The sequence below is a fragment of the Podarcis muralis genome, chromosome 14 (genome assembly GCF_964188315.1).
Source record: "Podarcis muralis chromosome 14, rPodMur119.hap1.1, whole genome shotgun sequence".
Taxonomy (NCBI): domain Eukaryota; kingdom Metazoa; phylum Chordata; class Lepidosauria; order Squamata; family Lacertidae; genus Podarcis; species Podarcis muralis.
This window is the reverse complement of record NC_135668.1, coordinates 46,266,407-46,283,740: the sequence shown is the minus strand read 5'-3', so window position 1 is coordinate 46,283,740 and position 17,334 is coordinate 46,266,407. Positions and strand designations below refer to the sequence as shown.

At 47.7% G+C, this 17,334-nt stretch overlaps 1 protein-coding gene across 1 annotated transcript in view; it reads right to left on the bottom strand.

Annotated features, from left to right (window-relative positions):
- Window positions 1-17,334, bottom strand: part of PARN (poly(A)-specific ribonuclease) — a 46,681-nt gene that overhangs the window by 6,521 nt on the left and 22,826 nt on the right. Inside the window, exon 22 of the mRNA XM_028705717.2 lies at window positions 2,026-2,218. Within this exon, the coding sequence (XP_028561550.2) occupies window positions 2,026-2,218 (193 nt within the window). The remainder of the gene's footprint in view (window positions 1-2,025; window positions 2,219-17,334) is intronic.

Genomic DNA, 17,334 nt, shown 5'->3' with positions numbered 1-17,334 from the left:
GTCATGTAAGGACATATTTCTAAGCTATTCTGGGAGCCCTTTCAGCTGAAGAATGGGATGAAAATGTTTAAAATAAAATCAGTGATTCTTGCACAGAATTACCAATTGAACAAGATGGGATGAAGTCAATGCACTGGCTTTGAGGATTTTTCTCTCCCTACAATCAAGCTTTGTGAAACAGCCACGCTGGTTGCTGGTTCATTCACAGGCTTAGTTCAAGGTGCTCACATTAAGTGTTTAAAGCCTTAAATGGCTCAGGTCTCAGATATCTGAAAGGTTGCATCCTTCCCTACAGGCCGTCTCAGGTATCAAGACTGGCAGAGGAGGACCTCTTGGGAGTTCTGACACCCCTGGAATTTTGGGAGGTGGCGGCTCAGGATACGGCATTCCTCTGTGGGAACCCCTAATTTGCAGAAACCCCGCCGCTGCAGAGGTGTGTCGAGCCTCTTCATTGGACAGCTTCCACTGAGTGCTGAAGACACACCCCTTTACCCTGACAGCTATACAGTGGTATCTCGGGTTAAGAACTTACAGTGGTACCCCGCAAGACGAACGCCTCGGAAGACGAAAAACTCGCTAGACGAAGGAGTTTTTCGTTTTCTTAGCCACTTCGCAAGACGCATTTCCCTATGGGCTTGCTTTGCAAAACGAAGCTTGCCCCGCAAGCTCCGGGGATAGCGGGGAAGCGCAGCGCGTCTTCCCCGCTGTCCCCGGACCTCTTTTGAAGCAAGGGGCGGCGGGGAGAAGATTGCTTCTCCCTGTTGCCTGCCCCGCAATCGCCGGGGACAGAGGGGAAGGCGATTCTCCCCGCTGCCCCTTCCCTTGCTTTAAAACAGGGGCAGGCAACGGGGAGAAGCAATCTTCTCCCCGCTGCCCCTTGCTTTAAAACAGGTCCAGGGACAGAGGGGAAGGCGCGCACCGCTTCCCCTCTGTCCCTGGACGGTCTCCATAGGAACGCATTGACTGATTTTCAATGCATTCCTATGGGAAACCGTGCTTCGCAAGACGAAAAACTCACAAGAAGAAAAAACTTGCGGAACGAATTAATTTTGTCTTGCGAGGCACCACTGTAATTCGTTCTGGAGGTCCGTTTTTAACCTGAAACTGTTCTTAACCTGAAGCACCACTTTAGCTAATGGGGCCTCCTGCTGCCGCTGCGCTATTTCTGTTCTCATCCTGAAGCAAAGTTCTTAACCCTGAAGCGTATGTAACCTGAAGCGTATGTAACCTGAGGTACCACTGTAATAATAATAATAATAATAATAATAATAATAATAATAATAATAATATATTTCTACCCCGCCCATCTGGCTGGGTTTCCCCAGCCACTCTGGGCGGCTTTCAACAGAACATTAAAAACAGAATAAAACTTCATACATTAAAAACTTCCCTAAACAGGGCTGCCTTCAGTTGTCTTCTAAAAGTCAGATAGTTGTTTATTTCCTTGACATCTGATGGGAGGGCACCACCACCGAGAAGGCCCTCTGCCTGGTTCCCTGTAACCTCACTTCTCGCAGTGAGGGAACCGCCAGAAGGCCCTCGGCGCTGGACCTCAGCTTAGGCATTTTGCTTCGGGGAACCCGCCTCTGTTGTTCCACGTGAAACGGTTTGACCCATTTTATAACTGCAACGGCTGTATCTGTTTTTATAACATTGTTGTAATCTGCCCTGGGACTTCTCGTAGAATGGATCATCTAATTGCAACCGCAGGAGAATCTCAACTAAAGAGCCCAAGACAGATGGCCATCGAACCTCTGCTCAACATCATCCAAGGAAGGAGGACAGCTCGCTACCTCCAGAGGGAATCAAACAGCCCTTACTGCCAGAAAAGCTCTCCCTGCTGCTTAGTCGGAATCTCCTTTCTTGTAACTTGAAAGCCACGGGTTCGAGTCCTACCCTCCGTGCCGAAGGGTGGGTGTGAAATCTTACAAATGGGGATACCTGGGTATCTTCGAAATGCATGGAAAAGTGATTCTCTCTCACCTGTCTTTCAAAGGCGCAGGCAGTGAAAAAAGTGCCTCTCACCTGTTCGGGTTGTAGTACCGGTTTTGAAGCACGTACGGAGCGGCCTGTGTTTTCAGCCGCTTTCCCTCCATCTCCTTCCAACCATCTTCCGTCCATTTCCTCTTGCCCTGCCTCTTCTCCTCGTGCTTCTTCTCCACGTATTCTGCGTAGGTCTGGATTCTGTAGCTTTCTGCGTACTTGCTGGTGTTCACGGCTGCAGGATGCAATGAGACAGCTAGTTAACACTGAGGCAAACTGGAGCCAGGAGAAATCTCTATTCGCCAGCCACATTCTATTTACAGCCGTGCCTTGGAAGTCGAACGGAATCCGTTCTAGAAGTCCGTTTGACTTCCAAAACCAAATCGCGGCTTCTGATTGGCTGCAGGAAGCTCCAGCAGCCAATCAGAAGCCATGGAAGCCCCGTCGGACATTCCAGGTCCAAAAGAACGTTCGCAAACCGGAACAATCACTTCCGGGTTTGTGGCATTCAGGAGCCAAAGCGTCTGAGTTTCAGGGCGTTCAACAACCAAGGTACGACTGTATTTATATTGTTTCTATACCAATTGGTTATATGTTGTTTTTGTTTTCGTGTTTGTTTTGTTCTTCCTTGTTTTGTTGTTTGTTTCACTATTTTTTTGGTGTTCTGTGTGTATCTGTGTGTAATGAAAATCAATAAAGAGAATAAAAAAAAAAAGATTGTTTCTATACCATTTTACAGGCGTGGGGGGGGGGCAAAGGAGGAAATCTCTTAAGAGGTTTACAGCACCTCTGGAAACATTAGAAAGGCAACACTGCAGAATATCTGACTACAGAGGCCCCTTCTCCCAAATATAAGCACCGAGAGAAGGAAGTTGAGGTCTGAACAGGACACTGCAAAGGCGCATCAAATATAAATAAATGCAACATTCAAAGAAGCAAAATGAGCAGCAAAACAAAGCAGCCTTTTAAATGGCGGGAGCATTACGAAGTAAAAAATCAGGTACAAAAATGCCACATTAGAGCAGGGATGGGAAATCTCAGGAACTGACCCAAATGCATCCCTCCAACGTGCTGGGAACTGTAGCTCAGTGAGGGTGTCTCCTAATACCCCCCCCCCCCCAGGATCCCATAACCAACCCTGGATCGCTCATTGCTGTTTCTAGCACTGAGATCCGCCAGGCTGAAAGGTCTTATTTAAGCGAATTTACTTTTCCTTAACTACAAAAAAGTGATGCAAATTGTGCTATATGGTCTACTGCAGAGCTTTTGAAACTGTGTGTCGCGACGCATTAGTGTTTCGGCTAAAGTGTGTAGTTGTGTGAACGCTCCCCGCGCACTTCCCGGGTCTGGAAGGGGGTTAGTTTAACCTTGCTAGCAAAACTGAATTACTATGTCGCGAAATGATGTGTGTCTAAAAAGTGCGTCACCAACATGAAAAGTTTGGAAAGCTCTGGTTTATTCAGTTCTGCTCAGATGGAGCAACCCCCAGCCCTGTAGCCGAAAGACGATGAGTCTTTTTTCTCAATCTGCAGGGAGCGTTTGTGAGAAACACCCTCTGAACCCACACCCTTTAAAAATATTTCTTTGTAGCCAACCTTTTCCTTGATTTTCCTCCAGGTATTGTGCAACCCAATGCATTACCTGGAGACAGAATTGCCCTCATCTATTCCTGCATTTTGATTCTTTGGCTAATGACGACACATTTTCAGTTTGCACACAGTTTCCCACCCCTTTCCACATTGAATCCATGATTTCTTAACAGCTGTGCTAATGTCTTAAAACTTATGCCTTGCCTCATGGATGGGCCGGCCCTGGCGGATGCGACCCTAATATTCTGAGGACTGGCAGTGCCAACTGGGGCTCCACTCCTGATTCGACCTGTGTGTGTGTGTGTGTGTGTGTGCATCCAAATTTTTTAAATTCTAGTAACCTTTTCGCTAGCAACTTCCTCCCTCCCTAGGTTAGCAGGAGGTCTGACGGAACAAGTTGGGATGCATTTTCCAAAGCTTCTGGAAAAATAGACAGGAAAAATACAACTCATCCATGTTTTGCTTCTGTTGTTGTTGTTGTTGTGTGTGTGTGTGTGTGTGTGTGTGTGTGTGTTGGGGGGCTTTTCCTTACAGACTGGTGGCTCCCGAAATGTGGCGGTTCCTTCTTTCGCCTTGCTGGTTTCTCGCAACATCCCGAAGAAGAAGAAGAGAACCTTTGTGTGTGTGTTCCCTCTCTCACGCACGCACACACGCGCTCCCGGAGGTTTCGCCCTCGCGATTCCCTTCAAGTCCCAGCAGCTTTGCAAACCCGCTGCCTTTCATCTCCCTGCCAAGCTCGGGCGCAAAGCCAGCCACCTCTTAGGGGTGAGTCAGCAAAACCCCTTGGCTGCCAGCTGATGCCCCTTAGCTGTTTTCAGTCCGACTGCTTAGAGGAAAGTGTTGCACAGCTGTCCTGTCCCCCCTGCGCCCCCCCAGGTGTTGTAGGTGGATGAGCTGTTGCTGGAGAGTCACTTCCATGCGCCAAGATGTTCAGCTCCATGCAGCCACCGCTTAAGAGCTGTATCCAACACTAGGCCTACTCAAGAGCAGGCCCACTGAAATGAATGGGCCTGACGGTCCTCCTGTCCATAAATTTCAACAGCGTTGGAGACAACCTGCACTCTCAGTCGTTCAAAAGGAGCAACCACCAAACTGAATTTTAACAGGGACAAATGTAAGGTTTTACACTCGGGCAAGCAAAACCACCTGCACATGTGGAAATGATTTGGGATCTTGGTGGACCACAAGCTTAATGTGAGCTAACCGTGTGATGCAGTAGTGCCAAAAAAAGAGGGGGGGGGGGAAGCGTATGCTAGTATAGGCTGCATCAAAATAATAATAATAATAATAATAATAATAATAATAATAATAATAATAATAATAAAATAAATACCCCACCCATCTGGCTGGGTTTCCCCAGCCACTCTGGGTGGATCCCAACAGATATTAATAATGATGATAATACAAAAGTGATAAAACATTAAACATTAAAAACTTCCCTAAACAGGGCTACCTTCAGATGTCTAAAAGTCAGATAGTGGTTTTATTTCCTTGACATCTGATGGGAGGACATTCCACAGGGCGGGTGCCACTACTGAGAAGGCCCTCTGCCTGGTTCTCTGTAACCTCACTTCTCGCAGAGAGGGAACCGCCAGAAGGCCCTCAGAGCTGGACCTCTGTGTCAGGGCTGAATGATGGGGGTGGAGACGCTCCTTCAGGTATACTGGGCTGAGGCCGTTTAGGGCTGGACCACACTGATCTAGGTTTTCAGACAGGGGTCTCTCCCAGCCCTGCCTGGAAGTGTTCAGGAGACCCTTTGTCTGTGAAATACATGCTCCGCTTGCTGCGCTATGGCCCTTCCGCAATACAGTGTCCACTGACCACACAGGCAGAGCTGTCAAATCCTGCTCAGTAGCCAATTGCCTCTCAGTAGCCAATTGCCACAGTTTGGACCCCCTCCAGTTCAAGGCAGGCAGCAAAGAATTCCTCGGGCAGCAGATCAAAGGACAAAACACAAGGGCAGTGTCACAAAAGCCATTAGCAAAGGATGATCAGCCAAGCCCGGCTCAGGCAGAGGGATCCCGAAGGGATGCAAAAACACAAAGGCCCGCTTTCACCACGGCACGAAGAAGAAGAAGAAGAAGAAGAAGAAGAAGAAGAGGAGGAGGAGGAGGAGGAGGAAGAAGAGGAGGAGGAGGAAGAGGAGGAAGAGGAGGAAGAAGAAGAAGAAGAAGAAGAAGAAGAAGAAGAAGAAGAAGAAGAAGAAGAAGAGGAGGAGGAAGAAGAAGAAGAAGAGGAGGAGGAAGAGGAAGAAGAAGAAAAGGAGGAGGAGGAAGAAGAAGAAGAAGAAGAAGAAGAGGAGGAGGAAGAAAAAGAAGATGAAGAAGAAGAAGAAGAAGAAGAAAAGGAGGAGGAGGAGGAAGAGGAGGAGGAAAAAGAAGAAGATGAAGATGAAGAAGAATCCCCCACCAATCTGGCTGGCTTGTTCCAGCCACTCTGGGCAGCTTCCTACACATATAAAAACATAACAGGTATACTACTACTAATAATAATAATAATGCTGCCCCCCCCCAATGCTGCGGTCCTCAGGCTGAGAAGGGTGCCCTACCCCTGTTTCGAAGTGCACTGCATGTTTTAAAATGCAATCATTGCTTTTTAAATTACGCCTCCCCCCAGTCTCTCTGGTGATGCTCTGGAGATGGGACAAGGCAAAAATCTAAGCCAGCTGACAAGAGGCCGACATTCACGGCTGACACTCTCAAACAGGCCTTTTACCGCCCTGTTTTTCCAGACGACACTTTGGAGATTAGCTTTTACGATGCGTTGTGCATCACTTCCAAGCTACAGCGGCGGCAGAAAATGCACCTCGTTCCCTACATTGCCCGTGGGACTAACAAAAATAAAAACAAACCGCTCTGAATTATTAACTGAAACACATCAAAACCCAAGATGCAGATAGAAAATAGCAGATGAGCGAGTGTCTCAGCGCAGGGTATTTGTGAACTACACAAGCCCAAAGGCTGTTCCCCTCCCTTCCTCAAACCACCTGAATAATATTAATAATAATAATAATAATAATAATTTTTTATTTATACTCCACCCTTCCTGGTTCAAAAACCGGGCTCAGGGCGGCTAACAACAAATTTAAAACACTTAATTGTAAAAGCAGCATAAAATAACAGTATAAAAACATGAATAACAATAAAAATCAAAAATCAATTTAGGGGAAATAAGCATGTTTTCTCCCTTTTCCCAACCTGCTTGAAGGATTTTGCTCCCACCAAAAGCTATTCCTTTTCACGCTATCTCGGCTTCGCCTTTAGACAAATGCTCAGCAGTATCCCACGGGAGACATTAAATCACTGCAGAGGGCATTCTAGAACTTCCTTAAAAGACAGCAGCTAAGCCACAGGTGTCATAATGAAAAGTTGCCATTTTCAGCCACCCGGCAAGCCTTGCATTCCAATATTGGGCTGGTTGGAATGGGCAAGTCAGGCAGGTGGTTAAAACAGGCTCTCCGCATCAGCTCCGATTCTGTAGACAACCGTACTGCAGCTTGGAGCACAATTACTCTTGCCTATATCTCCTTATTTATTTACTTAGCTAGCAAAATTTATATGCCCCTTCATTAAAAAAAAAACCACACACCTCTAAGCGGCTTACATGCGATGATGTGAAACGTTCATTAAAACAGCAATAACCGCTGACCTTAAAATCAGCAAATAAAATGATCAAAATATAGATAAAATCTGTATTTTTAGCCGTATACCGACAACGCTGTACAACTTTATGCTGTTCCCAGGTTGGACGTCAAAAGACTCACAACTAAATTCTAGCCTCTAGCTGAGGTTATCTTCCTCCTCCATTAGTTTTTGTCACAGGTCTATCTAAAGTCCATCTTTGTCCTGAGGGAATGAGAGATCTAAGCTTTTAAAAGGCTGCTGCTTTTGGTAGCTAGACCCAATTGTTTTATTACATAGTTTTGGTCGATCCCTACCATTTTAATGTATTTTTTTTTAAAAAAAAAAAACACCTTCGTGAATTTCATCTGAAAAGTGTTATGTCAGTATCCTGAACAAATAAACCTAACAGTATACTGTATTGGCCCGAATATAAGCCGCACCTTTAAAATTCAAGGGGGGGAAAAGACAATACCCGAATATAAGCCACTCCCTTAAAATTGGGTTACAGGCTGAAAATCGCTGCGGTTGGTACAATTGTAACTCCGAGCCAATTTAAGCCTTTGTTCTTGCAAGCCCGTAAAAGTTACCGTACAATCGCTAAAATCGCAAATCGCTATTCAATTGCTACAATTCTGCAGGCACTCACACCCGCAAATGGCAAATGAACAGTCTCAAGCTCGCAAATTGGCAACAAAACGTTTTTTCCTTCTGTTTTACTGTATGTCTGTTTCAGCAGCGGTATCGTAAAAGCCAATTTTGGGAAGGTCGCAAATTTAAGCCGTACTTTAACTTTTCACGGTTGGAATTTGGAAAAAAAAAGTGCGGCTTATATTCAGGCCAATACGGTATATCCCACATTATTTTCTGGATGTTGCTAAACTACAACTCCCATCAGCCCCCCCAAGCATGCCCAAAGGCCAGGGATTATGGGAGTTATAGTTCAGCAGCACCTGCAGAACCAAAGGTTCCCCATTATCAATCAGCTTTGCATGCAGAAGGTCGCAGGTTTAATCCTCAGCATTTCTAGGCTTGCCTGGGACAGATTCCCTCTCTGAAATCCTAGAGAGGGGCTGCCAGTCAGAGTAGACAATACTGACCTAGATGGACTCGGTATAGGGCAGCGCTTTTAGTTTTTATGTAGTTCCAGCACCAGAAGGCAAGGGGGAAATGTAGACTCTGGAAAACTGAATCCCTGCATCTGAAATCTGATGGCGTCGTTGGGATGATGCGGAAGACTAATACTCTTAAAGATTATTCAGGTGGCGTTTAACACCACTTGAGGCTGTGTATTGGAAGCGGGTGGGAGGGGGGAGCACATGTCAAATATAATGGCGCAAAGGATTCAAGAACTGGAAGGGCACCCTGCCTGCCTGGGGTTTTATATTCTTGAAGGTTTCTCCAGCCCGTTGCAAAAGAATTCAGAGCACGACATTTGTACGCTGTTAGCGATGGAAATAGAAGCTTGGTGCCTTTTGCGGTGGGGAGGAGCGGAGAGGGGAGATGAAATCCCTGCAGTGAAACAGATAGCTTGAGCCAGCTGGAGAGAGAAATCTGCTCAAGGGCTCATTTCTTTCGCAGCCGAATCCTAAGAAGGTTTAACTCAGCACTCGGTAAACTGGGCTACCGCGAAGGTGGTCAGGATGGGAGCCCGAACGGGGACCCTGCTGCGAAAGAAATCTGACGGGCTATGCTGAAAGAACCACGTAAGGGGGTGGGGGAATAACACAGCTCCATTCTGCATTTGCCTCTATAAGAAATCGTGCAGCGCAAAAAGGGGCAGGCTCCATAGCAGCGCGCCACCTGCACTACATGCGTAAAGGGGATGCAGGTGGCGCTGTGGTCTAAACCACTGAGCCTCTTGGGCTTGCTGATCAGAAGGTCAGCGGTTTGAATCCCCACGACGGGGTGAGCTCCTATTGCTCAGTCCCAGCTCCTGCCAACCTAGAAGTTTGAAAGCATGCCAGTGCAAGTAGATAAATAGGTACCGCTGTGGTGGGAAGGTAAACAGCGTTTCCATGCACTCTGGTTTCCGTCACAGTGTTCTGTTGTGCCAGAAACGGTTTAGCCATGCTGGCCACATGACCCGGAAAGCTGTCTGAGGACAAGCGCCGGCTCTCTCGGCCTGAAAGCGAGATGAGCGCCACAACCTCATAGTCGCCTTTGACTGGACTTAACTGTCCAGGGGTCCTTTACCTTTTCCCTTACATGCTTACAGCAGCATCATATCACTTCAAACCACCATGATTTCCCACCAGATAATCCTGGGCACTGTAGTTTTAAGGTGCTAAAAGTTGTCAGGAGAGCTACGGTTCCCAGAGTTCCCTGGGAAGAAGGGCAGATTTGTTAAAACCACCATGGAAAACGTAACTCTGGGAGATGAAGAGGGCACTCCTAAGAACTCTCAACACCCTTAACAGACTACAGCTCCCAGGATCGTTTGGGGAGGACTGTTCAAAGCCATGTGACACTGCTTTAAAGGTGTCGCGCAGACAGGGCCTGGGTCTCTCAGGCTACGAGGCCAGGATCAAGGTACTTGTACAGTCGTACCTTGGTTTTTGAACAGCTTAGTTCCCGAACGGTTTGGCTCCTAAACGCCGCCAACCCGGAAGTGAGTGTTCCAATTTGTGAACCTTTTTGGAAGCCGGCTTCCAATTGGCCGCACGAGCTTCCTGCAGCCAATCGGAAGCCGCGCTTTGGCTTACGAATGTTTTGGAAGTCGTCCGGACGTCCGGAACGGATTCCGTTCGACTTCCAAGGTACGACTGTATTAATTTCACGTGGAGGAGGCACACAAAGAAAGCCTCCGATGATGAATGCAGAGTCTCGGTCGGTTTATGTCCTGCCAGTAAGAGCATAAGAATGCTGGATTAGGCCAGCATCCTGTTCTCACAGCGGCCGACTAGACACCTGTGGGAAGTCCAAAAGATGGACATGAGCGAACCAGCCCTCTATTCACCCATGATTCCCAGTAACAGATACTCAGAGGCACACTGGCTGCGACAGAACCTGGCCACCATGCCAGCAAGCCTTGCCAGCTTCCGTTCATTTTAACTGGGACCTGCGTAGGAGAACTTCCTGGAGGGCATGCCGCAGGGAGGGGGATGAAATTAATTGGGCAGCGTTCAAGTGGCAGTGATCAGCACCATTCAAGCCCATTAACAAGATGATACAGCCTTAATGCCCAGTTAAGGCGCCCTGATCCCCTTCCCTCTCCTGCTGCTCTGTAAGCTGACGGGGAGGATTAGCAGAAGCGAGCAAGCGAGCGTTCCTTGCAAAAAATAAACCAAAACTCGATACGCTGCACCTGCTCCTGCCCCTGAGGCGCTCTCGGCAAGCATGCCGGCCTTCCAGGATCTGCCTCCCTAGAGAGGAACAGGCCTGCAGTGCAGCCCATTTGGCAGGGTATTGTGTGTCATGACGGTAGCGCATGAAACCACTTAAAACACACACACACACATTCAGGGCTTGCCAGTACAGTAGTGCAATGTAGCGCAGATGGTGGCTTGTCGTGTCAAGGCAAGCCTAAAAAATTGATTCCCGGTATTCCACGGAACAGCTTGCATTGCAATGGTTGTCCAACACGAAAGACCAGCTCTTTTCTACCCATTACACTGCAATTAACAGAAAACCAACAGCATTTGGCCTCCCATTTGGGGTGTGTGTGTGTGTGAGTGTGTGTGTGTGTGTGTGTGAGAGAGAGAGAGAGAGAGAGAGAGAGCATACACTTGCATTGCGTTTAGCACTTTTCAAAGAACTACTCTGTCCATTGCAAAGCTCTGCTTATCACCAAGTTTCCCACAGGGTTTTCCCAGCTGATGAAAACTCCCAGGCAGCTAATGGGTGGATGAATCCAATCTGCTCCTCACATTCCTCTATGGCACATGCAGAAACTGCTTCCTTGACCATTGGACCCACTATGGGTCTTGTCCGCTCAATCTGCTGGAGCCTGTCTTCGCTTGCAAGGGATGTCCCTAACACACTGAGGGTTCGAGACCCATCGGCTCCCCTCACCTGGTTTAGCCAGCCAGTCGAAGCCCTTTCCCTGAGTGTAGCCGCTGTCTGATGCTGGCAGCTTCTAGGAGCCACAGGTGAGAGCTGAGAGCAGGATGGGGACCAAAGGTGGACAAACCACTCCAGAAGGCGCATGATGTGTCCCCCGCCAGATGTACTAAAGGTAAAGGTAAAGGGACCCTTGACCATTTGGTCCAGTCGTGGCCGACTCTGGGGTTGCAGCGCTCATCTTGCTCTATAGGCCGAGGGAGCCGGCATACAGCTTCCGGGTCATGTGGCCAGCATGACTAAGCCTCTTCTGGCGAACCAGAGCAGCGCACGGAAACGCCGTTTACCTTCCTGCTAGAGCGGTACCTATTTATCTACTTGCACTTTGAGGTGCTTTCAAACTGCTAGGTTGGCAGGAGCAGGGACCGAGCAACGGGAGCTCACCCTGTCGCGGGGATTCGAACCGCCGACCTTCTGAACGGCAAGCCCTAGGCTCTGTGGTTTAACCCACAGCGCCGCCCGTGTCCCTCCCAGAGGTACTACCCCTCCCCTATCACCCCATACACCCTGCCTTACACAAAATCGGACTATTTACCCACCGAGTCCAGTATTGTTTACTGAATACTTTGCCAGAATTCCAAGCACAAAGACCTTTCCTAGCAACCTATCCTTCATTTTCTTTTTTAACTGGAAATACCGACTGAATGAGACCTTCCAGAGGCAAAGCACATGCTCTATGCCTCTGCTCCCTTCCTTCAAACCTTGCTTTCAAGCACTGCTTCCTCCTCTTTCTGTGCTGATGGGACTTGGCGTCCAAATCATCTGGGAGGGGACCAGGGTGGCGTCGAAGGGGAGATAGGGACGCTGCCCCACGAGGAGCGAAATTGGCAGGTCTCTAGCCATCTGGCTCTCCTGAACTGGCTCTTTACGAAACCAGCCACCCTCAGACTTTTGGCACGGCCCCCGGGGCACAAACCCCCGCCACCCGCTGAAGTAACAGGCGCCGCCTTTCAAACCAGGAAGATTTCGCTACCTGGGATGACGGCACAGCCTCTCGTGCCCCGACACGAATTATGAAGGAGCACTTCAAAGCGGGTTCCTGCCGCTCGGAGCCTCGCAGGGAAGTGTCGATTATGGAGCTATTTATTTCACCATGAAAGGGAGATGAAGATCAGCTGGCAGCGGAGTCGCTGCAACCCTCCTCTCATAACTCATGGGAATTACCTGGAAGAGCACTTTATATGGCGAATAATTACCTTGATAAGAATCTTTTAACAGATTCCCCCCACCCCCTTTACTGGAAGTAGACTAGAATGCACTGCTACACAAAAAAATGATGAATGGAATCTACAGAGAGAGGTGGGAGACTTGACGCCATTCCATGTTCGTCACTGCACTTGTCTGACTGGTCTGCGGCGATTATCTTGTAACAGGCTTCTGACTGAATGTGATAGTCTGCACTTGAGCACAAGGGGCCCATGGAAATGGGGGAAACTGGCTACACCCAGCTACCACCAGACTTCTAGCCTGCTAGTATATTGACCCATTACAGCCGTACTTCGGAAGTCGAACGGAATCTGTTCCGGAAGCTCCTGCAGCCAATCGGAAGCTGTGCCAGAAGTCCGGGTTCTGAAAGAATGTTCGCAAACCGGAGCACTCACTTCTGGCTTTGCGGCGTTTGGGAGCCAAAACGTACAAGTGCCAAGGTGTTCGGCTTCCAAGGTATGACTGTACAGTGGTACCTTGGTTCCCAAACTTAATCCATTCCGTAAGTCTGTTCCAGAACCAAAGCGTTCTAAAACCAAGGCGTGCTTTCCCATAGCAAGTAATGCAAAATGGATTAATCTGTTCCAGACTTCTAAAATTAAAAACAACCCCTCAAACAGCAATTTAACATGAATTTTACTATCTAACGAAACCATTGGTCCACAAAATGAAAGCAATGATCAATGTATTGTGCTATAAAATAAACAAGACAGTATTGTAGATGATAAATATTAAAATATATTTTTTTTCTTACATGCACTGATGATAGTCATTGTTTGGATGGGGGGCTTTTATCCATTTCTGCAGTTACATAATCAATCAGTAGCTGAGCTGGGTTCCACACAGCACACAGTCACAAAAACAAGCCACAAAAATGAAATCACAAGTCACAGTCACATGTCAGTCCCATAAAATGAAGAACAAGTCACAGTCAAAAAAACAAAAAAGCCACACGAACGAAAATGCAAAAAAATAGCAAAAACAAGAGCTCCAAATATCACCTCTCTGTTGCGTATGTGCTCGGGACTCAAAAGCCGACAGATTCAACAGGAAGCCTCTGATTAGCAGCGGGGGACTCAATTTACAAACGGAACACACTCAACAGGAAGCGGAACATGTTCCGCTTCCAAGGCAAAGTTCACAAACCGGAACACCTACTTCTGGGTTTGCAGCGTTCTATTTCCAAGTTGTTCGTAAACCAAGCTGTTCTAAAACCAAGGTACCACTGTATAGCATTTACACCTTCAAATATTTCAGACAGCAGATTTACTAGAATTCCTTCTAAATTTAGATGCTGTCAGTTCAACCACTCGGAGCTTGAAGTGTTCATTCACGCGATCTTTTCACTGTAGTTTTCATCGGGGGTTACGAGAATGCATACTATAAGCTTCTATGAGATCATTTCCTGGTCGATCTTCAGAGGCCCTTCTGAGTGGCCTCACTGAGGAGACCAAATCATTTTTTTACTGAGCAGGTGGGGGAAATACCTGAATCAGCCATTGTGTTTTTGAGTCCTGCTACAATATGCTAGACCTTAGCTCAGGCTTCCTCAACCTCGGCCCTCCAGATGTTTTGAGACTACAATTCCCATCATCCCTGACCACTGGTCCTGCTAGCTAGGGATCATGGGAGTTGTAGGCCCAAAACATCTGGAAGGGCCGAGGTTGAGGAAGCCTGCCTTAGCTTGTTGTTTTTAAAGAATAATTAACTGGACTGGGGTTGCAATTCTGCATTTTATATTTTGTATCCCCCCCCCCCCACACACACACATTGGTGAATCGGCCATAATACACACCTGGCTGGCTGCTTCTCAGCTAAAAAGCTTGCCCTCATCAAAACTGAAGGGGGTTTAATAGCCAATCCCAGGGAACTCTGGGAATTGTAGTTCTGCAAGAAGAATAAGGGTCTCCTAACAACCCTCTGTGCCCTAAACCAACTACACTTCCCAGGATCCTTTGGGGGAAAGCTTTTAAAGTGGTAAGATCCTGCTTTACATGTACAGTGCAGGTGGGGCTAGAGAAAAGAACGTGGGCACCCAGAGAGGCAGCCAGCCACCCCAAAGGCTGAGGATTCTATGGTGCCACTAAGGCAGGGAGCAATGGACTGGACATTTGTGTTGTGCAGGACCTGTAGAAATGAGCATGAACAAGGCACTCTTAGCCAGCAAAGCAGTGCCTGGCCCAACATTACCCACAAGCTATGCCCTCGAAGGGTGGCGCTGTGGGTTAAACCACAGAGCCTAGGACTTGCCGATTCGAAGGTCGGCGGTTCGAATCCCCACGACGGGGTGAGCTCCCATTGCTCGGTCCCTGCTCCTGCCAACCTAGCAGTTCGAAAGCACGTCAAAGTGCAAGTAGATAAATAGGTACCGCTCCAGTGGGAAGGTGAACGGCGTTTCCGTGCGCTGCTCTGGTTCGCCAGAAGCGGCTTAGGCATGCTGGCCACATGACCCGGAAGCTGTACGCTGGCTCCCTCGGCCAATAAAGCGAGATGAGCGCCGCAACCCCAGAGTCGGTCACGACTGGACCTAATGGTCAGGGGTCCCTTTACCTTTACCTTTTTATGCCCTCCAAACTGTCAAAAAGGAAATGTGGCCCCATCCAGAACAGGGAGACCATCAAGTCCAGGTTGAGCGGCCCTCCTACCTTCAACTTCTCTGTGTTATAAATAACTACATATGTATTTGGACAACAACAACAACAACAACACTTAAACACCCATATACTAGACAAGCATATATGAAATTGTAGTGGTTTGCGTATATTATACCTTTCTTTTCTTTTTCTTTCCATGCACTTTTTATCTTTATTTCATTTTGCTCCAACTGAAATGCTTTCAATAGTAATACAGTAGTAATAATAAAAAAACTCTGCTGTGCTGTCTGGATTGAACTTCCCTTCGTCCACCTCTAGCCTGTCCTCCACTGCCCCCTAGGCACCCGTACAGAAGAGAGCTGGGTATCAACAGCACAGAGGGAGCTGCCTTACACTGAGTCGCTCCAGCTCAGCTCAGTATTGTTGACTCCTGACTCTCAGTGGTTCTCCAGGGGTTCAGGCAGGGGTTTTTCCCTGCAGGGGTTGAACCTGGGTCCTTCTGAAGCATGCAAGGCAGATGCTCTGTCACTGAGCTGTGGGCCTTTGCGGACAACACCTCAAGCCTCGGGATTCCAGACGCAGTTCCACGTGTGCTCGTCAATTGCCTTTTTCCCCTGCCCATCCTCTAGAGGAGCTCAGGGCAGCACGCATGACTCCTCCCCTACCACTACCATGCAACGCAACTTTATTCTCACAACAGCTGAGAGGGAGGCAGCTTCACGACTGAGCGAACCCATAAAATCATAGAATTGTAGAGGTGGGAGGGACCCCAATAAAGGAATCACAATTAAGTCCATTACAGGAATCACAATTAAATAATCTATGACAGATGGCCATCCAACGTCTGCTTTAAAAACCTCCACCGCCTTCAGAGATAGTCCGCTCCACTGTTAAATGGCTCTAGATATCAGGAAGGTCTTCCCAAGGTTTAGTCAGAATCTCCTTTTAATTTGGAGCAGCAGAAAACAAGTTTGCTCCATCTTCCACGTTACCCTACTCTTAGTGCAAAGTCGAACCCAACCTGGTGCCCTACTCCCTCCCTAGAGGGACTCCCATCAGTCCCAGCCAGCACAGACAATGATCAGGGACAGTAGGAAAAGCAACCTTCTCCATCACAATTCAACTCCTTTTTTCCTTCCACTCGGCTGGTGCTTCTTCCCAAAGTCACCAGCCTCCTCTCTCTTCCTCAGCCACCATCTGGCAACTGCTGCAACCTGGCACTTATAAGCCTACCAGCGACTGAGAAAATCAGACGCAACTGCTTATTAAACAGAACAGTAATATAAAGCAGTTCACTTGTCATCTTTCATCAGGGCTAATCACTGGCTGCTATTATGCTACCAGGCTCTGTTTTAAGGTCTTGCTATTAGCTTCGTAAAATGATGAACAATCTGGGACCAGGTTACCTCTGGGAATGCCTGAACTTCTATACCTCTTCCCAGTCACTTTAAACCTCAGGAGAGACAGCAGTCCAAACTTTTATGTCCACAAAAAGCAGGGCCTTTAGCATGGCGGCCTCTGCCTGTTGGAATGCGCTTCCAGTCAGTATTAGCATTTATACCATTTGTTCTCCCTGATGTTACCTGATGATTCAGCTGTGTTAGCAAATTAAGCTGATCTACCGATTTGCAACACATTTTGCATTTGTTTTTATAAATGTAATTTTACCATTGGATTTTATGCTGATATTTCCCCCCCGCAATAAAGGCAGTGCAGATTCCTGTTCCAACAGGCTTTTTTGGGAATGGGGTGCTTTTTAATGAGAGGGCTGCTGCTGTGCTGTTTTTATTGCAATTACTGGTATGGTTTTAATAGATTTTTAGATATGTATAGCTATCACTTTATCAATGCTTAGGTTTTTTTAAGCTGTTCTTACTTTTATCTGTAAGCTGCCTTGAGTCCTGTCAGGGAAAAATAAAAATAATATCACCAATATTTTTGCAAGTAAGTAAGTAAGTAAGTAAGTAAGTAAGTAAGTGAGGGACATGGGTGGCGCTGTGGGTTAAACCACAGAGCCTAGGACTTGCCGATCAGAAGGTCAGTGGTTCGAATCCCCACAACGGGGTGAGCTCCAGTTGCTCGGTCCCTGCTCCTGCCAACCTAGCAGTTCAAAAGCACATCAAAGTGCAAGCAGATAAATAGGTACCGCCCCAGCGGGAAGGTAAACGGCGTTTCCGTGCGCTGCTCTGGTTTGCCAGAAGCGGCTTAGTCATGCTGGTCACCTGACCCGGAAGCTGTCTGTGGACAAACGCTGGCTCCCTCGGCCTATAGAGCGAGATG